This window comes from Crinia signifera, chromosome 3 (genome assembly GCF_055691185.1).
Source record: "Crinia signifera chromosome 3, ASM5569118v1, whole genome shotgun sequence".
In the NCBI taxonomy this organism is placed as follows: domain Eukaryota; kingdom Metazoa; phylum Chordata; class Amphibia; order Anura; family Myobatrachidae; genus Crinia; species Crinia signifera.
In genome coordinates this window covers 12,041,099-12,068,782 of record NC_139219.1, presented here as the reverse complement: position 1 = coordinate 12,068,782, position 27,684 = coordinate 12,041,099, and the positions used below count along the sequence as shown (strand labels likewise).

The 27,684-nt window shown below is 47.0% G+C and overlaps 1 protein-coding gene across 2 annotated transcripts in view; it reads right to left on the bottom strand.

Annotated features, from left to right (window-relative positions):
- The window catches only part of FSHR (follicle stimulating hormone receptor), a 117,178-nt gene that overhangs the window by 77,350 nt on the left and 12,144 nt on the right, over positions 1 to 27,684 (bottom strand). For both annotated transcript variants that reach the window (XM_083175269.1, XM_083175270.1), the window contains exon 2: positions 7,498 to 7,569. In XM_083175269.1, the coding sequence (XP_083031395.1) occupies positions 7,498 to 7,569 (72 nt within the window). The remainder of the gene's footprint in view (positions 1 to 7,497; positions 7,570 to 27,684) is intronic.

Genomic DNA, 27,684 nt, shown 5'->3' with positions numbered 1-27,684 from the left:
TCAGTAAGAAGTAGTATAGTGTTCCCGCGGCCACTTAAGCGTACCTGTCAGATCCAGCGTTATCTGGGTATGTTATGAGCTTCGTTATCAGCGTAGGCTGCCGCTGTGAAAGTACACAAGTAACTACCGTAAAGTTGCTGGGAAGTGAATTTCTGTACCCGGTGTCCCCGGCAAGCCTAGTCATCGCCTCTCTCACACCACCGGCGCCAGCATGATCCCCTCTCTTTGGGAGCCATTGGGCTACGCTGATAATGTAGCTTAGGCTGCCGCTGTGAAACTACACTAGTACCCTACTAATTATTAATATAGCACATTCGAGAGAACAATAGCTAGAATTTAGTTGGTTGCTATGAGCACTCCTAAAAAGTTACTGTTTAGTATTTACCCCCTAGTAAATGTGTCTCCACAAAGAGGACAAACTGCTGCATTTCAACAAATTAAACGTGCCCCATGACAGAATATATTTAGTGAATTGTCCGCTGTGCTAGAACGTCACAAATCAGTTTAATCTTTTCTGAGTAGAGTTACGTAACCCAACAGGTCGGACCATGGGACTGTCCCTTCATACTGCGACTGCCCAGCCGGAATCAGGACAGTTAGGGGCTATAAGACTAATGCTGACAGTGTATGATGCTACTCATGCTTTGTTCTTATGCAATTTACAATCTGAGCGTTTGTTTACCGCACCATGAAATTATATTATGATGAAACTGCAGTGAGAACAAAACACCAATTAAAAATCCAAACGAAGCACTTTTCTGGTTATTGACCAGGGCTATTTTTAAATCCTCATTTTCTAATTTAAAATACGTCAATGTTGATTGGGAAAAATTACTTCATTCTTTTAAAATTAACTGAAGTGGTCTTCAATATGCTCCAGACACCCTAGTGGCTGCCAAAGCCTTTCATTGTCTTGCGTTGGATCTAGAACAGAGACCCACCACTACCCCCGCCTTGATACTTGGTACTGGGAGCAGACTGGATCACCTCTGACATGTGCTAGATGACGCTCCGACAGGAGGGTCCCCGACAGTCAGTATCCCGACATCGGGATCCCGACTGCCGGTGCTCCGACAGGGGGGATCCCGACTCACAGGGGCTATTCTCCCTTGTGGGTGTCCACAACCCCCATAGAGGGAGAATAGAACCTGTGGTGAGTGTAGCGAGCCACCGAGCTCGCAGCATGGTGAGTGCAGCGAGCCTGCAAGGGGCTACTTTGCGTTTGCCCCCCTGTAGGAGCACCGGCAGTCGGGATCCCGACGTCGGGATTCCCCCTGTCAGAGCGCCATACCACACCCCCTCCGACACCATTTTGCAGACTGGTCCCCATAGCTCTGTCAGTGAGGTCTAAACAGGAGACCCTGGCCTAGTCCCTATCACAAAACAGAGGTGGAATGTTTCCGTTTTGTGAAACAAGTCCCCACTAAACAGAAGAATGTGACTGGACCTGAGTCGCCCTCTAAGTCCAGCAGCAATTACAGCCGATGTTTAGCCTCACTCCCTCTTCATACACCAGCAAATGATGGTATTTAACTGGCAAAAAATGTGGGTGCCCCATTTAAAGGATTGCCCACCCTTCCGGAATGGCCGAGTCCCATCATACCTACCTCCAGTCTGTCCATGTTTCAAAGGAACAGTCCCATTTTGAACAGTTATTCAGTGATCAGGACATTGCAATTTGCAGGGTGCTTGTTCTCCAAATGACAGGTGTGTATACAGTCCCTAAATGTACCATGGTCAAGCCCCTGCCACTGTTCCACATCCCCAAATGTTGGGAAGCATGACTAAGAAGAACTACCACTTCAAACCTTCGGTACTTGTTTCCTAGAAGGGCGCCCATCGCGGGCATCGCATGTACATCGCATGCCATTATAATGGCATGCGATGCGACCGATGCGATGGCTGCGATTTTACATAGAAATGCATGGTAACATGTAAATCGCGTCGGTCGCATCGCATGCGGCCAAAAAATTGCATGCGATGCGACCGACGCGATTACAATGTTAAATGGCCCAATTAACCCGATTTTACATAGGGAGCAATGTTAAATGGCCCAATTGACCCGATTTTACATAGGGAACAATGTTAAATGGCCCAATTGACCCGATTTTACATAGGGAACAATGTTAAATGGCCCAATTGACCCGATTTTACATAGGGAACAATGTTAAATGGCCCACAGATCCCAAATAGCCACCCTGAAGTGTGAAATGCCCCCCCCCAATTGTTAACGCCACCCCACGATCAACGTGAACCTGAAGCGTGGCGAGCGGCGGCGGTACGCGTCCTCCAACTTTTCCATACACCCACTATCCACGTCGGCGTGGAGTTGAGAATAGAAAGTGTGGCGAGCGCAGCGAGCCACCGAGCCTGAAGCGTGGCGAGCGGACGCGGAATACGAGCCCGAAGCGTGGCAAGCGCAGCGAGCCCCGCGAGGGGCCGCGGAATACATGTTAAGTAATCCGTGTTCCCTCGCGGGGCTCGCTGCGCTCGCCATGCTTCGGGAGCGTGTTCCGCGTCCCCTTGCGTGGCTCGCTGCGCTCGCCACACTTTCTATTCTCAACTCCACGCCGACGTGGATAGTGGGGGTATGAAAAGGTCGGAGGACGCGTACCGCCGCCCCTCGCGGGCTCGCTGCGCTCGCCACGCTTCGGGTTGACGTTGATCGTGGGGTGGCGTTAACAATTGGGGGGGGGCATTTCACACTTCAGGGTGGGTATTTGGGGTCTGTGTGCCATTTAACATTGTTCCCTATGTGAAATCAGGTCAATTGGGCCATTTAACATTGTTCCCTATGTAAAATCGCGGTAATCGCGTCGGTCGCATCGCATGCGATTTTTTGGCCGCATGCGATGCGACCGACGCAATTTTTTTCCTTGCGATGCCTAAGATCAAAATCGTGGGCGCCCTTCTAGGAAACAAGTACCAAACCTTCTAACCTAGAACAAATGGAGAAGTTGCCTTTAGCAACCAATCAGATTCTAGCTATCATTTATTTAGTACATTCTCTAAAATTAAAGCTAGAATCTGATTGGTTGCTATGGGCAACATCTCCAGCTGTCATTTTTAGAAGGTTTGAAACAGATGGAACTCCTCTCAGCCAGAGCTGGGAATCGCCAGATTCCCTTAGCGATTGCAGGCGGAGAGGCGCTCCAACGGGGAATGGGGAATGCCAGCATCTCGGGGCGCCCCCTTCCAGCAGATGGCAGTTGGCGATTCTATCACCATGAGCAGTTCTGATGGGAGCTGCTCCATCTGTACATCCCCCTAGGAGGTTGCCCTAGGTGGTGGAAAGGTTGCAGGGTGCATTGGCGTAACAATAGCTCAGCAGACCCCACGCTGGCTTAGAGGCGCTTGGGAAGTTTGGGCGCCGGGGGTCTGCAGGGGCTATTTCACACTCGCCGGCGCATACGCTCCAGGATGGATGGGCAGGGGGTGGACGCAGTGGACCACTTAGTGTTTTATGGGCTCACATATAGAAATGTTGGGCGTACCCCTGTGAGCGCTGCTAGAAAACAGGTCTGAATCAGGCCGAGCTGATCATAATCTCCGGCCCCACTGATAATCAGAGACTGCTCATTGCATCCTATCTGAGATCTGTACCCATTAGTGTGTAATAAGGTTCCCTTCACCAGTTATAAGGAAAAACCTTAAATCCACAGTTTCCACCACATCGTCTCCATGGGTTGATCCCAAAACGGTCGACATGCTCAAGGTCAGCATTGAAAAAAGGTTGACACAAGTAGGTTGACATGAGTTTTTCACTTTATTTGGTGTCAATGTCGAGACCTGAGCAGGTGGAAATCCAATTGGTGTACTGCATCCCCTCCCATGGATGTCAACGTGGATGGAAAAGTTAAAAAAAAGTAAAAAATGACCAAAATAACTCCCGTCAATCTTTTTGTTGTGTCGATCATAGGCATGCTTGTGTCTACCAAATGGTGTCAACCTATTTACTATTGCCCTGGACCAGGGGCGTAGCTAAGGGTTCATGGGCCCTGGTGCGAAAGGTCAGCTTGGGGCCCCCCTACATACAACAAATACAGAAATATCCCTATACATACATATACATACATATACCTATACATAAATATACAGAAATATCCCTATACATACATATACATCCATGTACATACATACCTATACCATGTACATACATATACATAAATATCCCTATATATACATCCATGTACATACATATAACTATACATACATAAATATCCCTATACATACATATACATCCATGTACTGTACATACATATAACTATACATACATAAATATCCCTATACATACATACATATACATCCATGTACATACATATAACTATACATACATAAATATCCCTATACATACATATACATCCATGTACATACATAAATATACCTATACATACACACACACACATACATACACACACACATGTAAAAAACAAATCTGCAGTGTCAGTAACCTGTACGGAGGGAGAGGATGTCTCCTGTCTGGCTCCTGGTGATTGTTGGCAGACAGATCACCGCTGCTGTGGGGGATAGATACCAGCTGCCTCCGGGGTCCTGGATCTTCACAGGGCAGCCAGGTCACCGAGTAGCTGTAGGGGGATGTGACCAGCTGCCTCCGGGGTCCTGGGGAGTAGGTGGCCGCCGGATCACTGCTGCTGCTGTGGAGGACGGGGATCAGCTGCCTCCAGGGTCCTGCGCCCGCTTCTCCCTGCGCATCTATAGGGGGTCTGCCTCCTGTCGGGACCGCTCCGATGCTATACTGAGCGGCAGTGACAGTGGGACAGGGGATCAGCTGCCTCCGGGGTCCTGCCTGGTTCTTGTTCAGCGCTGCAGTGGGGATCATCAGCCTGCCGGGATCAGTGCATCTATAGGGGGGCTGCCTCCTGTCGGGACCCGCTCCGATGCTATACTGAGCGGCAGTGACAGTGGGACAGGGGATCAGCTGTCTCCGGGGTCCTGCCTGGTTCTTGTTCCACTCCAGACAGCACACAGAGCGCCCGGGAGCCAGGAGGAACATGAGGTGCACAGAGCGGCAGCAGGTCCACTAACTTCTGCCGCTGCTCTCCCCAGGCTCAGAGCGGAGTTAAGGCGTACGGCACACAGGGCCCTACGCCTCTGCCGGACAGTGGCGGGGGTTGGGCCCCCCTGGCTCAGGGGCCCGGTCGCAGGTGCGACCGCTGCGACCCCTGTAGCTACGCCACTGCCCTGGACACTGTCTGTTAGCCATTTGGAAACCTTCCTAAATGACTGCAGGCACAACTGCTAAGTGATTACGTTCCTCTTATATGACTTCACGGCCAAGCACCATAAATGGTAGGGGTAGATGTATGAAGCTGTGATAAGGGAGGAGAAGTGATAAAGAGCCTGGTACCTTATCACAGGCCAATCAGCTCCTAACATCCCTTTTAAACCCAGCCTGAAACTTAACATTCAGCAGCTGATTGGCCTGTGATAAGGTACCAGGCACTTTATCACTTCTCCTCCCTTATCACTGCTTCATACATCTACCCCCTGGTTATTTTCTTTCTTCCTTATATTAAGAACTTAAACCCTTTCAAGTCCAACGTCTAGTCAGGCTCAACAGACCTAGCGCTAGTAGCAGATCCAATGATGAGCACATTCAATGTAGATCATTTTTTAATTAGACAAATAAATAATTACAATTAATTGAAACCCCCAAAAACATTTGGTACTTGTGGTACTTGATGAAGTCAGCATAGTGTCCCTGTCAGCATCAGCGTCGTTTTCCCACAGCCAGCATAGTCAGCGTAGTCAGCTTGTGTCTGTACGTTCGCGGCTAACCGGAGCTTACGCAGTTAGTGTAGTCAGTCAGCGTTGTGTCACCGCGAGCAGCAAATGACATGATAGGTGTGAATGTGTTCCTAAAACACCCCCACTATCCACGTGAGCCCGAAGCGCGTCCTCCCGACCTGTTTATACCCTCACTATCCACGTCAGCGTAGAGTTGATTTAAAGTGTGGCGAGTGCAGCCACTGGCGTAACTATAGCACCGCAGCCCCCGCCACCGCGCGGGGGGGGCGCTGTTTATATGGGGGCGCCGGGGGCTGCGGTGCTATAGTTACACCTCCCCCCAATCCCCCGCAGGCTTACCTATTTCGCTGGTCCCGGCGGCTCCGTTCTTCTGCTGAGGACCACCACAAAATGGCCGCCACCATATAGCACACAGTTCTCTGAAACTGTCTGCTGTATGGGGGCGGCCATTTTGTGGTGGTCCTCAGCATAAGAAGGGAGCCGCCGGGACCAGCGCGAAAGGTAAGGCTGCGGGGGATTGGGGGGGTTTGAATGGGTGGCGGGGGGCGCCCAAAACGTAGCTACGCCGCTGAGTGCAGCAAGCCACCAAGCCCGAATTGTGGCTCAGCGTCTCCTCACAGGGCTCGCTGCGCGCGCCACGCTTTGGGTACGTTTTCCGCTTCCCCTGGAGGGGCTCACTGCGCTCGTCATACTTTGGGCTCGTTGGCTCACTGCGCTCGGCACACTTTATAAAATCAACTCCATGCCTATGTGGATAGTGGGGGGTATGAACAGGTCGGGAGGACGGTATTGCATCCCATCTTGGTCATCGCTGCACCCTCCATTCTTAGGGCAGTTGGAGCGCCTCTCCGCCAGCGCCTGCCAGACAGCTTCTCCACCGGCATCCACCAGCGCTGGGGATCTGGCGGTTACCGGCCCTGTATGAGAGACGCTCACTAGGCTTGCCAAGGACTTCTGTGACTACGCTGCCTGATGAGGACACTACGCTGACTACACAGGGCTGCCGTGGGGACACTATGCTGACTACGCTGGGCTGCCATTGGTCCACGCTGACAATGTAGCTTGGCCTATACTGACATAGCGTAACATGGCACCGTGAACTACACAAGTACCAAAAATTAAAACAGCAGCAACAAAAAAAAAAAAAAATTTGGACTGCAAAAGGTTAATGGATTTACATATAATTTATCCAACACCTGTATGTTAAAATGACAGGAAAGTACAGTACATATAATGGACGAAATGCAGCAAGAACAGCATGACATACAGTACAATACATTGCTTCTCGCCAGCCACTGCATGCAATACGGGGTTTACAAACGCTGTATGCATGAAGAATTTTGCAAAAGACAGCTCTTGCGGTAATAGCCGTCCCTGCGATGATAGGACTTCTGAATTTTGGACTCAGAGTCCCACCTGCCCATGCTTCGAGTGATGTGCGCACCGGCGGGGATGCTGAGAGGGAAACTGCATTTAGAAGCCCATAGGCTTCTATGGGAAACGCTGATTTTAAAATCGTGCTGCCCACCGCATCCAAGCCCCAGAATGTACCACATTCCGGCCTTAATGAATATGGGTTCTGCGGCCAAACCTCCAAAAACGGCAGTTTCGGAGGTTTGGCCACATTTCTTCCATCGATGCATCTCGCCCAATGTGCTTATTTATTGTTCATACAGTTTTAAACCCAGCACTTGGCTAACTATACGATAGAAATCATGGACTACATACATGTTTGTAAGGCTTTCATATCCTGAGAACGCCCCGTTCGGTATAACCAGAATTTTCGTATAGCTGATTCTCCTGTTTAATAAAAGAAAAAGACAGAATCATGAAACATTAAGAGCTCATTGGGATAATTCAGCACGGATCGTTAATCCGAGAAGTTACAGATGACTGGAAGTAGATAGTCGCTGCCCAGTGATAACCCTGGTCTGCGGCACACACCCGCTCCCTCCCGGTCAGCAGCAGCAACACACCACAGCACTTGCTGGAGTGTACTGGAATGAGGAGAGGCTGCTAAGATTCTGCCTCCTCAGCGTGATCACTCCTCCCTGCTTGAATTGCCTCTTCCGCACTCAGCTGCACTAATCCTTTTTTTACTCCATTCTTTTCTAATGGAGTAGCGATTAGGCCATGCCCCCAAATTTTACCCATACCTCCCAACATTTTAAATTTAGCATTCAGGTTGCTTGCACGCCCTAAAAGGGGCGTGGCCTAAAGCAAAAGAGGCGTGGCCTCGTGGGGATACCAAGGCTGCACCCCATGTACCCCTTTCACAATAGGAGGGCATGTATGTGAGTTCATGATACAAACTTGTTTCTTTTTGAATAGACCCCTAATAGTCTGTGATTACTATCTCATCTTACTCTGGGGTAGATGTATGAAGCAGTGATAAGGGAGGAGAAGTGATAAAGTGCCTGGTACTTTATCACTGGCCAATCAGCTCCTAACTGTCCCTTTTTAAACCCAGACTGTAACGTAACAGTCAGGAGCTGATTGGCCGGTGATAAAGTACCAGGCACTTTATCACTTCTCCTCTCTAATCACTGCTTCATACAGTACATGTACCCCACATTCTACTTCCACTTCATTTCTTTATTTTTAACGCTCAAGTTTCTACCCACCTCTCCTCCCACCTCCACTGTCTCTATCATTAAACCAGTAATGTAAAACATAACAATAAAAACAAAGCTCATTCATAGCAGGCATTGTAAACATTTTAGTTTTGTTAGTAGGCCAATCAGAAGCAATTCCTACCAATTAGGATAAGAGTCCTTCATGGTTGCCGACTTTCTGGCTGCTCTCTCCGGGAGAGAGCAGCCAGCTCAGTATGGCAGGGGGGCGGGCCCAAAGCCGGGATTAAAAAGGGGCGGAGCCACGGCTGTGATGAGCCGTTTAGGGCGTGGTTAGAGTGATCGCGTCATTTAGCCCCGCCCCCGCTGTGCAATGCCGGTATTTTATGCATTGTACTGCGGGGAGCGGGGTTTAAGTGACTCCTTTGACCCACGGAGCCCCCCACGGAGCCCCCCACGGACCCCCTCTCTACCGGAGAGGCAGGACAATGCGGGAGGGTTGCCGTACTTTACGGGGAGCCGGGAGGGGGACCCGATTTCCGGGACCCTCCCGGACATTCCGGGAGGGTAGGCAACCCTGGAGTCCTTATAGCAGTTTACTTAATAGGTTAGTTGGTGCATGTAGGTAGTCCCATTAGAACAGCATACTTCTATGATTCTAGTTCACTCTTTCTGACAAAATCCTTCTTAGATGGACAAAACCATGTGCATTGCAGGGGGGCAGATGTAACATGTGCAGAGAGAATTAGATTTGGGTGAGTTATTTTGTTTCTGTGCAGGGAAAATACTGGCTGCTTTATTTTTACACTGCAATATAGATCTCACTTTGAAGTAAAACCCCACCCAAATCTAATTCTCTCTGCACAAGTTACATCTGCCCCACCTGCAGTGCACATGGGCCCTTATTCTGATCGGTGCGGATTTCTCCGCATGCGGTCGTCCCGCCGATGGTTATCGTCTGCGCATGTGCAGAGGTCACTCTGCGCATGTGCAGGCGATTTCGCCGCACGTATTCTTTACACGCCGCACAGGGGGCGTAGAGGGGCGTGAGGGGCTACTTAGCCTCATTACCCTATGCATACGCCCCGCGTTTCATGGGCGTTCCCATGCAAACGCGGGGCGTATGCATGGTAATGAAGCCGTGACGCGTGTGTAGGGGGCGGGCATCTGACATCGCCGGATGTCAGCTGCCCGCCCCCATACATGATTTCACACGGACAAGTGTCCGTGTGGTCTTGGGTGGCGGGACCTGGTGGAGCGTGCGGCCCTGCATTCGATGTTTGGCGACCATCGAATGCAGGGGCTGCTCCCAAGATGGAGGAGGCGTATCCCCGTCCACTTTCATGCGGACCGCCACATATCCGCGTACGGACAGAGGTGGCGATCCGTATGGAAGGCGGGGATTCGCCTGCACGGTCCTGGCCGCATATTCTGATCGGGCCGCACCGATCAGAATAAGGGCCATGGTTTTGTCCAGCTAAGAAGGATTTTGTCAGAAAGAGTGAACGAGAATAACCCCCTATGTCTCAGTCGTATTCGTATTTTGTATATGACTGAATACGACTGTTATTGAAGGAGTATGTCATTTACACGTTCGTATTCCGGAGCATAATTTTTGAGATTTGTATTTTTTTTATGTTGTATGGAGTTGTATTTATTTTGGAGTATTTTTATGATGACTTGTACTAGAATACCCATAGTATACACATGTTAAAAGTCTGATTTTGTGAAATACACCTGCAAATGAAGGTGTATTTGTTTTGGAGTATTTTCTTACAACTTGTACCAGGATACGCCTAGTATACGTTCGTATTCTGAAATACGAATTGATAGTAGATTTCAATATTACATTGGAGTAATGTAAAATTCAAGGTGTATTCTTTCAATGGGGAATTCATTTGTATTTTTCTAATAGTATACATACGTCAGGTTGTTACAGTCGGAAAATACAAAATTCTAACGTTACTTCACATTAGTAAATTACAAAAATACGAATACATGTCCCAATACGACTGAACACGAATACCCCAATTACTAGCATATTTTGCTTAGTATTTCCCCCCCAATATAGGGCCTTATTCTGATCGGATCAGTGAAACGTGCGTATGGACGTGCACACCACGGTGAGTGTAAGTCCGCCCACAGAACAGTCGCACACGGACGGTTTCAGACACCGGCAAAGGGTAGTGGCGTACATTTGAGCGTACACCGCCCTGCACGGATGGATCTCAGCCCTCTGCCACTGACTCCTGGTGTACATATGAGTGTATGCCAATGTGCACGGGCGGGTCGATGTGTTTAAAAAATAAATTAGACTTGTATGTTTGTGTTGCAGTGAAAAAGTTGACACATGTTATTACACTATTAATTGTGTCTCCTGCTTTGTAAAGATGTAAAACACACTTTTAGTAAGGGTGTAGATCAGTGATTTTCAACCTTTTTACCTTTCGGCACACTAAATAAGATTTTTAAATTGCCAAGGCACACCATGAGATCCCCACAGGGCAAAACACATTGGCCCCCACAGGAAAAAAACAAACCTATTGGCCCAATAAAGAAAACAATCATACTTGTCCCCACGGGTAACAAAAATAAAGCACATTGCCCCTTTACATGAAGAGAAGAGACCAGTAAATAACAGTTGAACTGGTGGAGGCTGTAAACTGGTTTGGGCATCTCTAGATCTGGGGGCACACTTGAGAACAGCTCAAGGCACACTAGTGTGCCACGGCACAGTGGTTGAAAAACACTGGTGTAGATGGTTAAAAAATAACTAGCTGGACATATAGAAACGTGTATTTGGATTAATAGTACTTAAAAATAAACCAACCTCTACATGTTGAAAAGTGTAGAAAGAGAACATTCCTATGTATTTCTGGGCTGTGTGTGGCTTGCAGGTAGTGAAATGAGGCATTTCACTTAATAGGCTGCAGCATTGCTTATTACATTCAGGTGTAGTAATCAGCGTTAATTAGCAGACCCAGGCGTCCGCTCCCATACGGTATCTCTAGGGGGTGGTCTGGAGCTATCTTTGGTGTTCGCCTGTTTTTGGCCCAAAATGCACGGTGTGTTCGCCGATCGAGGCGGTTGTGGCACCATGCATTTTGTGTGCACACCCCTGTGTACACCCATGTTTACGCCCAGTTTTCCTCATTATTCCGTCCGCTCCCATAAAAACGCCCACATGCCGCCCACAATGACCGTGCTCTTGCGGACAGGTTTTTTCGCACAGAGAGACCCATCCGTGAGCGGTGTGCTGCCGCCGCACATGCGCATAGCGAAAGATACGCATGCGCAGACGAAAAAAAAAAAGCCCAATCCGACCGTGCACGGTCCATTCAATTCCAATTCGATCCCGGTTTGATCCCATTCGAATTGGGATCGAACCGTAAGCAAAATCGCACTGTGTGCACCCAATATAAAGCTACATTACCTACATAAAAAAGCCTTATTCTAGTTCACTCTTAGAGGCAAATTCCTTCTTAGCTGAACAAAACCATGTGCACTGCAGGGGGGCAGATGTAACAGGTACAGAGAGAGTTAGATTTGGTGAGTTCTTTTGTTTCTGTGCAGGGAAAAAAAAAATATATATATATATATATATAGTGTGGCGAGCGCAGCGAGCCACCGAGCCCGAAGCGTGGCGAGGGGACGCGGATTACTTTACATGTATTCTGTGTGCGCTCGCCACGCTTTGGGCTCGGTGGCTCGCTGCGCTCGCCACACTATATAAAATCATCTCCATGTGTAGTTGGATAGTGGGGGTATGAAATCACCCATGGGTGACTATACAATTAAAAATTGTGTCTTTACAATGAAAAATCGCATCGCATGAATTGAGTAACGTAATGCCAGCACTTGACATGGAGTGAATTAAACATCCCCATCTGCGTGTCACACTGGGATGCATGTGATTCGGGGATCCAATAAGGGCATGGGTCTGGCTAGGTTGACTGAGATTAAAATAGCAGGAAGAGGAGGAGACTTCCTCTTCTTCCTGCAGAATTCCCCGCCCTCCCTTCCCCTTTTGTTTTCTGTGGGTGTTGGGTTTAATCGCGTTAGCTGATAGGCGGGAAAGAATGTCAAATTTAATCAATTAGCTCACACCACGTGTTTATGTTGACGTTTTAATGGCTTGTTTGCGGTGCACTCGCCTCTCATTGGCTTAAGCCTTTCGCTGGATCACCCGTTTGGGGACTGCGACCCCACCCGGCTTGGTGGGTAGCCAATGCTGTTGGGTAGAGTTGGATACCGCTTGTTTTGAATTAGGCCAGTTACGTAAAGGTGCCCACAGACACATCAATTATCGAATGCGTTTTGTACTTTTTAAGCACAAATTGCATCTTATGTACAATTATTGGATGGTGTTTATGGGCTTGTGCGATGCGATAAGCCCGATATTGTATGTCTAAAAAAGTACGTGCTGCACGTACTTTTTAGACTACATCTGAAATTTAACATTACAAACATGGGTTCATCACATGCATCAAGTGCACATCTCATAGCAAGCTGGAAGAAAAATTGTATAGAACCATTGTACAGTCAAAAACGCATAGCACAGTACAATTGTAGCGTCTGTGGGCACCTTTAGAGTTGGGGTTAAATAAGTAGACGTTCTTTCTTGGCCACCATTAATTAATTAAACTAATTTAAATAATCAATTTAGCTTAAAATATTGCTACAAATAAATCAGTTAACAATTTCTGCCAAACCTATGCCTCCGAGTCTTTATTTCAGGTTTAGTTATGTAAGTTAAGAATGTATATATATGACATGCTAAAGGTACACATGAGATGTTGGGATGTTTAGTATGCCACTATATTGCATGCGATGCGTGAATTTGCCTCTAAGAGTGAACTAGAATAAGGCCCATAAGCTATATATTGTACACATCAAAGGTCCAAAAGAGCAGACCTACTGTACTAGGGATCTCTTGTATATATTTGTTAACGCACATGGGAAGGGAGCTGATTGAATCTTGCATTGCAAAGTGTCTTTGCTGTAGCAAAGTTATATGATAAATAGCCAATTCATCACTTTTATCATTAAAGCGGGGAAGTGCTTACTGCGGCTTGTTTTTAATCAATTTTCCATTTAAGCCCTTTATCTTATCATCTCCAGCAAGGAGAGCAGAACCAGGGCTGTTATTACATTCTATATATTATTTCAGCTCTTATCTGGGTTCGTCATTGTCTATACTATTAGTGTAGGTCTTACTAGGGCTATGTCATGGTATTATGCTGTACTGGATTTTACTTTTGCATTGGATGTAATCTGCATGTGTAGAAAGACCTGAAGAAATGCACACAGCAAGAAGCAGTGAGTGTGTGTCAGATATTAATACCTGTCACAGCATGTTATATAAATAGATATTTGAGATAAATAAAAATAGATTTGCCGGCATGAGCTCAGAAATAACTGACACAATCAGACCAGGGAGGCAATTTCCATGGGATTTACACATTGTTTATGAGCAAAAATGGGCTAAAATGAAAATATTTTCGGTATGATTTTTAGATCACAAAATACAGAGGTGTCCTTTTACACTTTTGCGTCAGTTATGCCAAATTGCCGCCCCCCACCATCCCAAATAGCCCCTCCCATCATGCTACCCCCAAAAATGACACTGTTAGCTTACACCAGGCAAGGCCAAACTATGTCCCTCCAGCTGTTGTGAAACTACAAGTCCCAGCATGCCTTGCCACAGTTTTGCTATTAGGAAATGCTAAAACTATGGCAAGGCATGCTGGGATGTGTAGTTTCACAACAGCTGGAGGGCCACAGTTTGGCCATGCCTGGCTTACACAGTGTGCTGGAGCTTTCACCATTTGTGCATCTGTGCGCAATCAAGTCTGACACCGTACGCAACTGAGTCTAGTGCAGGAGCGGATCTGGGCTTTTCTTTGGGGGGGGGGTTTCAAAAATGAATCCCGAATTATCAGCAGCTCAGCACTCAATAAATCTAGACTGTAGCCGACAGCATAATCAATGTAAGTTCTGTGAACCTGGTAAAGCTGCCAAACAGGGAATACAAACAGCAGGGATAGTGCTCAGAAACACAATGCTAACCCCCCCGATCCGTCCATGGCCTAACACTGATATGAGCAGATGCACATTTTCCCCATGCCAAGTTCTGTTGTGCTTCATTTGGCATTTTGTAATGTGCTATACTAATTCTTGTATGGTAAAAGTCACAGGCTTCGGGAAGGGAAAGTTACATTTAGACTCAGGGAGGCTCCAGAGGTGGGACTGCAGCACTGTTTAATATTCAAATAAGGGAGGCCCGGCAACTGCCACTAACTTCCATTCCAAACTGACTTCCTGGTAATTGTGTGGCTCCCCTCTGGAGCCGCCACTGGCTAAACTGCTGGGGGGGGGTTAGTGTAAGGCTATGGGAGAGGAGAGTTAGGGTTAGGTTGCGGCAGGGGAGGGTGAGGGTTTGTCTGCACAGGGAGGGTTAGGGTTACTCTATGGTGGTGGTGGGGGTTTTAGTTTAGGCTGCATGAAAGGAGGGTTATGGGGTGGGTTAGGGTTAAGCTGCCCATACACTAGTAAGATTTATCTTCAGATCTGGTTGGAACAAAAACATGGTTATGGATGAGTGACAGTTTGTCAGTTTTCCAGCATTTCCAAGCAAATGGTCAACTGTCATTTGCTCTCATCCATAACCAGGTTTTTGTTCCAACCAGACAGATCTGAAGATAAATCTGCGTGTGTATGGCCACCTTAACTCTATGTGCTCCAACCTTTTGGGATTATGGCAATGAGTATGCCAGAGTCAGCTTTCTGAAGGGTTAATCATGCCGCAGCTTCTAAGCAGTCAGACAGTCAGACAGCGCGGGTCTGTGAGGACCTCAATAAGTTTCCAGGCAAACTCGCTTAATAAAGGTCTCTCAGATTTCCAGCGTCGGAATAGAGGATCGGTGTAAACAGCATTAACATTTGTGTATGTCAGCTATAAGGCAGCAGCATGATTAATAATAATGATTTGCAATGCGTTTTATTATTATCTGCTGGGAGACGGGAGTAAAACGAGTGATTCTGTCCTTAAACCCCCTCCAGCAAATGGATATTTGTACACATCTATAACAGGAGACGCGCGTTTCCTACTGATCATTTATAAATGTCCATTCATGCTGATGCATGATGTATCCCAGCAGCTAATGACTAAAATGTCCAAGTACTAAAGAGATACATGGCAACTGAGCGCCAGTTACAGCATCTGTCATAGAAAAACACCATTATGTCACCCCAATATTGAGGATCACTGGCTTTTTAATGCACTCTTGTCTCCTCGCCGAACTGAAATGATCCCATGGACCATGCTGTATCCATTTATCGAATCCAAAGCATGGATGCCGGGAGGATTATACTTTGCCTTGTTATGGCATTCGAGCCTGGCAGGAAATACAGAACCGGGGCTCAGATCTATTTGGAGCCAGCACATCTAACATAAATATCAGTAGGGTCTGACCAGGGGTGGATCCAGGAGAAAATGACAGGATAGGGTTTGGGAGGGGGTGGGGTGTTATTGGTGCCAGTGTATGCTAAAATTCACATAATGCTACACGGATTGAGCCAAAATTCACATAATGCCACACGGATTGAGCCAAAATTCACATAATGCTACACAGATTGTGCCAAAATTCACATAATGCTACACAGATTGTGCCAAAATTCACATAATGCTACACAGATTGTGCCAAAATTCACATAATGCTACACGAATTGAGCCAAAATTCACATAATGCCACACGGATTGAGCCAAAATTCACATAATGCTACACAGATTGTGCCAAAATTCACATAATGCTACACAGATTGTGCCAAAATTCACATAATGCTACACAGATTGTGCCAAAATTCACATAATGCTACACGGATTGAGCCAAAATTCACATAATGCCACACGGATTGAGCCAAAATTCACATAATGCTACACAGATTGTGCCAAAAGTCACATAATGCTACACAGATTGTGCCAAAATTCACATAATGCTACACAGATTGTGCCAAAATTCACATAATGCTACACGAATTGAGCCAAAATTCACATAATGCCACATGGATTGAGCCAAAATTCACATAATGCCACACGGATTGTGCCAAAAGTCACATTATGCTACATGGATTGAGCCAAAATTCACATAATGCGACAAGGATTGAGCCAAAATTCACATAATGCCACACGGATTGAGCCAAAATTAACATAATAACACACGGATTGAGCCAAAATTAACATAATGCCACACGGATTGAGCCAAAATTCACATGATGGTACACGGAGAGAGCGAAAATTCACATAATGCCACACGGATTGAGCCAAAATTCACATAATGCTACACGGATTGAGACAAATATCACATAATGCGACACAGATTGAGCCAAAATTCACATAATGCTACACGAACTGAGCCAAAATTCACATAATGCCACATGGATTGTGCCAAAATTCACATAATGCTACACGGATTGAGCCAAAATTCACATAATGGTACACGGATTGAGACAAAATTCACATAATGCGACACGGATTGAGCCAAAATTCACATAATGCTACTCGAACTGAGCCAAAATTCACATAATGCCACATGGATTGTGCCAAAATTCACATAATGCCAAATGGAATGAGCCAAGATTCACATAATGCCACACAAATTGAGCCAAAATTCACATAATGCCACACGGATTGAGCCAAAATTCACATAATGCGACACGGATTGAGCCAAAATTCACATAATGCCACACAGATTGTGCCAAAATTCACATAATGCTACACGGATTGAGCCAAAATTCACATAATGGTACACGGATTGAGCCAAAATTCACATAATGCCACACGGATTGAGCCAAAATTCACATAATGCCACACGGATTGAGCTAAAATTCACATAATGCCACATGGATTGAGCCAGAATTCACATAATGCCACACAGATTGTGCCAAAATGTACATAATGCCAAATGGAATGAGCCAAAATTCACATAATGCCACACGGATTGAGCCAAAATTCACATAATGCTACACTGATTGAGCCAAAATTCACATAATGCGACACGGATTGAGCCAAAATTCACACAATGCTACACGAATTGAGCCAAAATTCACATAATGCCACACGGATTGTGCCAAAATTCACATAATGCCAAATGGAATGAGTCAAAATTCACATAATGCCACAGGGATTGAGTCAAAATTCACATAATGCCACATGGATTGAGCCAAAATTCACATAATGCGACACGGATTGAGCCACAATTCACATAATGCCACACAGATTGTGCCAAAATTCACATAATGCTACACGTATTAATCCAATGATGTACACCATTGTGCCCATTACATGTTAAGCCACACACCATAATGTCCATTACGTATTATGCCAAACACCATAATGCCTATTAAAAATTATGCTACATACTGTAAGTGCTACTTACCTACATGATCATTGCCAGGGGTTCAATGCTCATTGCCATGTGGGATTACACGCTGGTTGCCAAGGAGGAATACATGCTCGCAGAAACTGGAGGACAGCCGTCTGGCAGAAGTGACAGCCATTGACAGCCGGGCAGAGTCCCGGCTACTTGAAATAATGCCCCTTTCACACCAGAAAATGCAGGGATTTACCAGGGAACATGGTCCCTTTCCCACCCAGTAGCGCACTCAAGGGGGGTTTCTGAGTACCCAGAAACCCCCCCAGGAGTCTAAGGTATAAGAATTTTAAAAATCGGCCCTTAGGAACCGGAGATATCTAACTTCAAAGCAGTGGTCCCCTTCCAAGCCTGTTAATTGCTCTTCCCAGTCAGATATTTCAGGTTCTTTCTGACTTAGAGTTTTTCTGAGGGTATATTCCAAAAGCTGGGACTCTCCCCCTTTGATGGACACTAGTAGCTTGTCTCTACTGTTCCCAGAACCAGAGATATCAGCCTTCGAGCAGCTGGTTACTGCTCCAGCTCCACACACCTGGTATGTAGTATTATATACTTGTGGGCAGATTGCTCCGCCTGCTGAACTCTGATCCCCTAGTCCCCAATACCATTTAGTAGGTGGGATTCTCTAGTTTTTAATTCCATTAAAATCTAAGAAATCTATTTCTGGGAACTGGAGATATCTGCAGTCAAGCAAGCTGTCCTCCCACCAGAAAATTATGGATAATAGGCCCACTCCACTATACACCCCTCCTCTGCATACAAAACTTCCAGGGTGGTAGAGGATGTTTAATATCAGGGCCCCTTCATTCAGCCCAATGCCCCCTTCTCCCACAATCTGTGCAGTAAAGGGGTAATTAGTGGAAATGACTGATCCAGGCCCTACATACTGAGTGGGTGATAGTATACCTAGGGTTACCACCTAGTCCCTTTAATTCCGGACACATATTAATTACACAGGTTCTGTGGCTGGCTGACTTCAAGACTCCACTTCACCTGATTTTAAACTGCCACAGAACCTGTGTAATTAACATGTGTCCCTATGTAACCCTATGTATACCCCTTACCACCCGGGGGACATCAAAGCTTCCCCCACCCCTAGCGCTGGAGGAGATAGATATATATGTATATATATTACTTTAACTGACCCGGCATATACTGGGTCACCTAAGTTTCCATCTCCGTGCTTTGCTCCGCTCCTCTGGAAACCCCCTTCTGAAAATCCTGCGTTTTCCCCTGCCACCAGCCTAGTCCTTGCATTTTCTTGTGTCAGGGGGTAGAGAACCCCCCCCCCCCCCCTTTAACCAACTATATTGTTTAATCGGCTATATCTTCAGAACCCATTGACCCATTTACACGAGACCAGTATCATATTAAATAACTTTCAAGTGGGCTTCAAATTATACTGGTCCCGTGAAACTGGGCTGTGAAAAACCCCATGTCAACTTTTTGACTGTTGACCTTCCCCATCCTAATGCTTGTCGACCTAATGACCCTGTCGACCTAACCCATGTCAACCTTCAGTCATGTCGACCTTAATGCATGTCGACCTAGTAGTGTTGACCAGTGCTTGTTGACCTAATGCTTGTAGACCTAGCGACCGTATCCCCCTCTGATTTCTCTGCTGTTATCCTTTTGATAAGCTGAGAAAAGTCACATCTCCGATGAAAGCTTTTCTCGTCTTCAGAAATAGAGTCCCGTAATCTTTGAGTTCTATCATTTTGTATTACAAATGACATTTGCTATTATCTGCAGATTCACTTTCTCTAAGGTCTAAAAAAATAAAATAAAATTAACATATTAATTAGGGCTGCATATATTATTTAAGTATTCATCACTTAGGACATTTTCCAGCACTGTATGTTAGTCCACGGTGTTTCAAAATGCATCAGTACTGTTTGTTCCTATTATCAAAACCATAGGAGTGTTATTAGAAGTACAACGTAGCTTTTCTACGGTCAGAACACGGCGAGCAGTCGCTGTTATTACACCGCGCTCCGGCGTTTGCAGATCCTATCAACGAGCCATAAGGACTTTGTCAACAGAATGGTGCAGAATTGCAATTACCTTTCCCTGGATCTATCTGAGCTTCACATTTCAGAGATGAGATGTTCCGCTTAAGCCTAAATAAAATATAATGTGTTTCTGCTGTATATCAATAGGACAGGGCGATATAGACAACACTGTTCAATCTTCGGTGTAAAAGTTCTGAAGTCTGTTGCAGCGTCTGTGCAACGTCTGTTTCTTGGTGACCTATCGAGCACGCATTGTATCATTGTAATTTGGAACAATTCTTCGCTTTTGGTGCCAAAGTCTGATATTTAAGACTTAAACCACACAAAAAACCTGTGTCTAGAAACCGCACACAATAGATCTTCCTTTCATCTTCACAATCTGCACAGTTTCAACCTTTTTTAAAAAATATTTACTGGCATTGTCAATAGGACTTGCTTGCTAGACAGTGTATAGTTTTCATTTAGAAACATTTATTTAGCTGGACACAAGGCTGTTTGACACAAACATGCAGTTGTATTTTTAGTCTATGATACTTTTAATGTGTAGATGTGGCTTGTTGTGGAGCCTGACTCAAACCTTACAAATGCAGATCAGCATCCAGGGGCAGGGCCATCTTTTCCACTGGGCTGGGTGGACTACAAGCACAGGGGCCCCAGAGAAAAATAAAATGTTGCTTACGGCAATCCTGTTAGTGCTGGTCATGACGTCATCACGCCCAACGTTATCATTGAGGAGTGCCGAGAGAGGTGAGGTTGTGTAGGCAGGGACCCCACTGCATTGCTTTGCCTGGGGGCCCATAATGCAGTTAAGATGGCCCTGTCCAGGGGTTCAGGATGCCGGCATTTAATACACCATTGCTGGCATTCCCACTGCCATCAGAAGAGGGGCGCCGGAACCTCGATGGGATCAGGGGCTGGCACGCTGATAGGTGAGCATGCAGGGTGGGTTACGGTCAGGCCTGGGATGCAGGGCCCGGGTTATATTTGGGCATTAGTGGTGGGACTTAAGGTTAGGCTGCGGAGAAGGGGAGGTTAGGGTTAGGATGCAGGGAGTGGGTTTTAGGTTTAGTCACTTGCAAGTAGGGTGGCCAATCCCGGGCTCGGCGGGATCCCGGTATTTGGCCCCCAAAAGCCCGATATTTTAATCCCGGGATTGGAGTTTCCAATCCCGGGATTTCAGGATTAGACTGCGCATGCGCAGTCTAATGCCAGGCAGCGTCTGAGCTGCCCGGCTTCTCCCGGCACCCGGCAGAGCATACTGCGCAGCGTGACCTCTCAGCGCGAAGAGGTCACGCTGCGCAGGCAGGTCACGTCCCGCCCGGGCAGTATGAAGAAGCCGCGCCGCTCGCCCGACCGCCCAACTAGCCAGCCAGCTGCATTAACCAGCCGTCCACCAACCAGGCTCCTGGCTCCTTAAACTGACCGCCCATCCACCCACCCACCCGGCAACCCATCCATTCACCCACCCGGCAACCCATCTGCACCTGCATGTAAGTAAATGCGGGGCAGCCAGGGCCTTTTTCTATTAGGAAAGCCAATTCTGGAATCCCGGGATTGAGCATTTTTCAATCCCGAATCCCGGGATTGAAAAAATGCCCCGGGACTGGCTTTCCTACTTGCAAGGGGGTTAGTTATAGGCAGGTACTTTATTAGGCAGGGGTTAGGTTAAGGTGGAGGGGTGCGGGGGTTAGGCACTAACGGGGAGGGTTAGGATCAGGCTGCAGAGGGGAGGGTTAGGCTGCTTGAGGGGAGGCTTAGGGTTAGGGGGGCAGGGAATGAGTAAGTATACTTACCTGATCCCAGTTGGGATTCCCTCCTTTAGGATGCCGGCATTGGTATTCTGACTGCCGGCATCCCGATTGCTAGTCATCCTGATAACCCCTAGATACAGGACTCAATGCATTATTTCTGGAAGGGGCTTCCAAATGTTTGACAATGGTGTGATAATTGAGGACTGCACAGTACTGTTTTTTTACGGCCTATAGTCTTTTTTTGGATCTCCAACTGCCCATTGTAAGTATAGCCCCCATTAACCATGGCCATGCCCCATTTCTTAATTTGTACTTTTTTTTTGCTCTTCAGAAGTGGGAGGGGATGTGCCATACCCTCACTTATTGTCATCCCTAACTATGCTGCTGAGGCAGTCCCTGGAAGCTATCCCTATGCCAAGGTGCCTGCTAGATCCATTTCTCCGATGCCAGTAACCAACTGGCGTGGGGCTGTGTCCTTCTCTTCTCCTCTCGCTTTAGTGCAGTGTAGACAGCATAGGTAGCACCCACCACCCCTCCATCAAAGCAACTCAATGTTTAGACAAATAATTCCGATCAGATTTAAATTGTGTATTAAAAGGAATATGAATCATAGCTGCTGGGTTTATAGTTCCCCTAACCTTCAGTGTGAACCAATTACCAGCAGCCAATGGCTGGAAGTCTCCACATGAAGACAACGGTTCAGATGCATGTTTTTGATTTATACCGGTCATGTCTGGTTTGTATAACTTTACAATAAAACTGATTTGCTTTTTGATAGGACCAATAAATTAGCAGCGCGGAGGCCAAGCAGAGTGCTCAATAGTCCGATCATAAAACACATATAGGGATAAGAAGGAGAAAAGATAACACAGGGCATAAAGCATCTAATACTACACAGTGGGAATTTTTTTTACAAATGACATGACTTTCTTCCCAATCTACATAATAAAGGTAACGGTTAAAGATATATAAAGAACATTCTAAAAATGCGAAATATATAACATGGGCCTTTAACCCCTTCCCGACATTGCCTTTTATGGTAATTTTTTTTTTTTCCTCCTTGCGTTCAAATAAGCGTAACTTTTTTAATTTTCCGGCTATATAGACACATGAGGGCTTTTTTTTTGCGGGACAAGTTGTACTTTTTAATGGTACCATTTACTATACCGTATAATATTCTGGGGAATCAGGAAATAATTCAATGTGGGGTAAAAAGAAAAAAAAAACGCAATTCCACAATTTTGCGCTGGTTACGGTTTTTTTGGAGTTCATAGTTCGTTTAAAATGATGGGTTATCTTTATTCTATGGGTCGTTACGATTCCGGTGATACCAAACTTATATAGTTTTCGTTACATTTTACCACAAAAAAAAAAAATAGAAAATGTTACGGTTTTTCGAATTTGCGTCGCGTCGCCATGTTCTGCGGCTTATAACTTTTTTATTTTTCCACCTACGGACCTGGGTGAGGGCTCATTTTTTGCGGGCTGAAGTGTACTTTTTAATTAATACCATTATGGGATATGGGCGACTTTCTGATCTCTTTTAGCTATTTTTTTTTTGGGTAGGCGATGCGACCAAAAAACGTAGTTTTGGCGTTGGGGATTATTTTCCGTTTACGCCTTTAACCGTGCGGGATAACTAATGTTATATTTTAATAGATCGGACTTTTAGGAACGCGGCGATACCAAATATGTTTATTTTTTTTATTTTTTATTTATTTTTATTTGGGAAATGGGGAAAGGGGGGTGATTTGAACTTTTAATATTTTTTTTTTTTTTTATTATTTTTAAACTTTATTTTTTTTTTTTTACTTTTACTACAAGTCCCCCTAGTGTACTTGACCACTAGGGGGCGCGATCGCCTGTACTAGGTTCAGCCATAGAGCTCTATGGCTGAACGTAGTGATTTTATGCACTTCCTATTACATCCTGCCTCAGGCAGGATATGATAGGTATGCAGACACGGTCAGCACAGGGGTCTACATTAGACCCCTGGCTACCATGGCAACCGATCGGCACCCTCCGATCTCGCTGCGGGGGGCCCCGATCGGCGCCGGAGGGGGGCGCCCCCCCTCCGATCAGCTATTTAAGCACTGCGGTCGCTTTGCCCGCGGTGCTTAAAGGGTTAAACGGCCACGATCGGCGAACTCGCCGCTCGTGGCCGTGAGAGCAGGGACCTGGCTGTAATATACAGCCATTACCTGCTCTCTTTCAAGCCAGCTCACTCCGTGAGCTGGCTTGATTCCCCCGCAACCGACATATGACGTAAATGTACGTCATATGTCGGGAAGGGGTTAAAAAAAAAAAATTATTAAGGGGGAAGTGCAAATTTTAGGGGCTAAAGGTGATTCTTACAATGGGCCTTATTCAGACCTGAGTACACGGCAGCGAATTAGCAGTGCGGTGCGATCATCCTGTGAATAGTTAGCATGCAAGTGGGTAGTGAAGCTGTCGCACCCCAGTAGAACGGTACATATCCACTCGTGGCTCACTCACCATCTAATGATTTCCCCACTGTGTGCAGCCAGGGGCGCCGACAGGTCGGCCGGGTTCCAGTAATACAGAGTGGCGTGGTGGCTGGGGTGGGGCCTCTGGAGAGGGCGTGGCTATGCCCTGTGAAAAAAAGAAATGGGAGAGAGAGGACAGGCAGCCGCTGCAGCTGTCTCTCTCTCCAGCTCAGCACATGGCACTGAGTAGTGTGCGCTGAGCTGGGGAGAGAGGTCGTGCTGCGGGGGCACCCTGTCATCTCACTCCCCACTGCCAGGCATCCAGCAATGGGGCAGGGGAAGCGGGACCCAGGCCCCTCCAGCAGACTTAGGCCTGGGTAAAAAAAGTATCAGACTTTCATTGCAGGATAGTCTCCCAAATACATTCTGTGACCCATCCACATGCGCAGTCTATAGGAACTCGGTCCTCGTGGGAATTCACAGCTGTGTGATCAGATCTGAATCAGGCCTAAAATACACTGGACATATAGCCGTGTCTACAACACAGGATGGCTGGATCCCACTTTTTGTCACAGGACATCCAGAACCCACAAAACACGTCACTGTTGGTGGAACATTGCTGTTCCTAATTAAATAAAAACCACCACCTCGCATATTTACTTACATGTGCGAGTGCGGCCCGGGGGCGAGGAGCTGGGCAGGTGGTTTGCCCGGGGGTGAGTGCGAGGAGGGCGGGTGCTGCGGCCGGTGAGCCGAGTGCGAAGGAGGGCGGGCAGTGCGGCCATGAGGCTGAGCGGCCTGCGCAGCACGATCTCTGGCACGCCATGCTGCGCAGATCCGCATAGCCGTGGATGAGAGAAGCCGACAGCATCTGAGAACTCTGACTGCAGCGAAACAACAAACGACAATAATAATATTTCTATGTACTTGTGTTAACCATAACTAGTGTTGTGCCCAGCTATCGCCACAATGTTTCCTTGCCTCCTGCAGGCTTTTATATCCTGTTTCTGCAACAGAACCAGAGAAAGTCGAAATAACAATTCTAAAAATAGAAATGCTCAGAGACACAAACTCATTGTGTGTTTATTGTGCATTTTCTATACACAAAAGCAGGACACACCATTTATACCATTAGTCAGGGACTGGCCATCTGGCTCCTCTGGCAAATGTCAGAGTGGCCGATTTCTTGGAGGCTTTGCCTCCCGATCGACGCACAGAGAGAGCCGCTGGAATTGCTGAGGTCCAGGAGGGGGGGGCATCACACACTGCCAGGGCCGGTGCTAGCCACCGGAGCGCCACAGACGGGGGGTCGCCCCGGCGCCCACTGTCGCGCTTTTACCGGGGGGGAGGTGAGGGGGGTGGATGATGCGGCAGCTGCGGGAGGGGGGTGGATGATGCGGCCGCTGCGGGAGGGGGGGTGGAGGATAGGTCTCTCCGGGGGGGAGCGGTGCGGCGGCAGCCGCCGAGTTTGCTGGAGGTGAAGCAGCTCACCTGCCGGTTGCCGTGTCTCTCCACAGCGGCGTTGGGCGGGTGGGTTGTTAGAAGTGACAGGGGGAGGGTGTGATGAGGCGAGGTTGCTGGGTTGCCGACGAGGTTGCTGGGAACCCCCCCCCATCAAGGGGGGTTTCCAGCTCTGGACTACCGCCCTCCAGTGGCCGGCGCCCTAGGCAAATGCCTAGAGCTGCCTAGTGGTGGCGCCGGCCCTGCACACCGCTATTCCACTCTCTCCTGCACGGGTGCGACAAAGGTCACGCACATGCACAAGTGCCAGGGTCGATTCGGCAGCCCAGTGGCCCCTCATAGTGCACATGTATTAGGAACTGGTTCTAGAACCCAGGGGGTACATGTTGTAGCCTGTGTCACCTAACATTTTTCTTTACGATACTGTATGGATCACCAAGGGATCTGATGCAGGCCTCCTGGCGTTAGATAGACAATCACTAGGTCAACAATCAAAAGGTCGAGAACTATATGTCGACAGCCAAATGGCCAACAGGGTCAAAGGGTCGACAGCCAAAAGATCGATATGGTCAAAAGGTTGTCAGTCAAAAGGTCAACCATTTTTTGTTGACAGTCAACTGGTCGACACATGGAAACTGTCAACATGCATTAGGTCGACATGGCCAAATGGACGACATGAAAAAAGGTTGACACAGGAAAAGGTTGCAACCCTCTTGCTGAGCAGTTCGAACACGCCTGCATCGGCCGGACCGCTCAGAGAGAATAGTCCCCCGAGAACTCTTGGTTGCCAACCCCATCACACCGTGAGCAGAAGTTGCAGTTTCAGTATTGCATGCGCTAGTCACGATTTTGGGAAATCTGCAGGGCATGTTGAATTTTCCCTATTTTCAATGCAGTCCTGTAATATTGAGGGTCCAGCAAAACAACCACAGCCAAGACTGTAGGTGGTGATCCTGGTTTGCTCGGCAAACTACGAAGCTCACAGCTCACCAAGCACCGGAGACGCCACCCCCCCTCCCCCGGCTTGATTGGGTCCAGATTAGGTTCACGGTCACTAAGACCCCCATTCCCGACCCCGTGTGGAGCCGTCCACAGAGAGGTGCATGCCGGGCACACTATGGGAATGGATGAGAACTTCTTATGGCACCAGGCAGCCACCTCCTGGGTTTGTTGGAAGAGCCGTCAAGACAAACAAGACCAGGATGAAGTTCAGGTAATGATGATTGTACCTCAGATAGTTAATCATATAGAATATAAGGGTTGACATGACGACATGTTTACTTGCGATGGACGTATAGTCGACCGTTTGACTATATCCCATTACTAAGATAGACTAATTTTGAACTTTTGACCTCCTTGGCTCCATTCTTGATTCATTACATATCAATGTCCTTCAAATGAGACCTTTTTTAATCCTGACTGATATACTGTACCTATACAATGCCGATGTTATTTAGTGTTTATATTTTCACTGAATTGTCTGATTGACATTGGGATTTATATCGTTTTTGTTTATGACTTCATTCATTTACACTGATTTATCACATAATTAGTGCTTGATTCAAAACTGTTTGCTAGGAATGTGATCGCAGGCTAGTTAAAAGGTAAACGTCCCCCCGGCATCGGGGACGGGAACGAATTTGGGCCATACCAAATGGGACTGAATCAGCCCCTTTATTTCTACAGTAGGGATGAGGATCCCCGTAGACAGCTTCTGTAACTATACTTAGCTTATTTCACTACTAATTTGCTAGAAAACAACCTACATATCTCTGTGCATGGTTATCAGGCACGCCGCGCGCGGGCTGGGCATATTTACATAGCGTCATATCTGTCCGTTCTGTCTCCCCCCCCACACACACACTGTCTATCTGTGTACAACAAAGATCAATTGCGTTGTGCAGTTGTTTCTTGGTTGTAGGCCAAGCTCCTCCGCCATTGTCAGTACAGAAATAATCATGGTATCGCAACACCTGGTGTTTGTACGATATTCCCAGAAAGAGAACGCAGATGGAAATGCTGGCAAGAAGATTTGGGATTGGAAATATGCTTCCAGTATTATCTTGGTGACTTCAGACAATTCTTATTGTTGCTGAGTATCTAATCTTCCAGGAGAGCACATTGTGCGAGTAGAGCGCATGGGAATTTTGTCAGCACGGAATCCCAAGTACTGTTACAAACTGTCTCCTTGAATTCAGCATCTGCAATTTCAAAAATATTTTTAAGAACAGCTGTTGTTC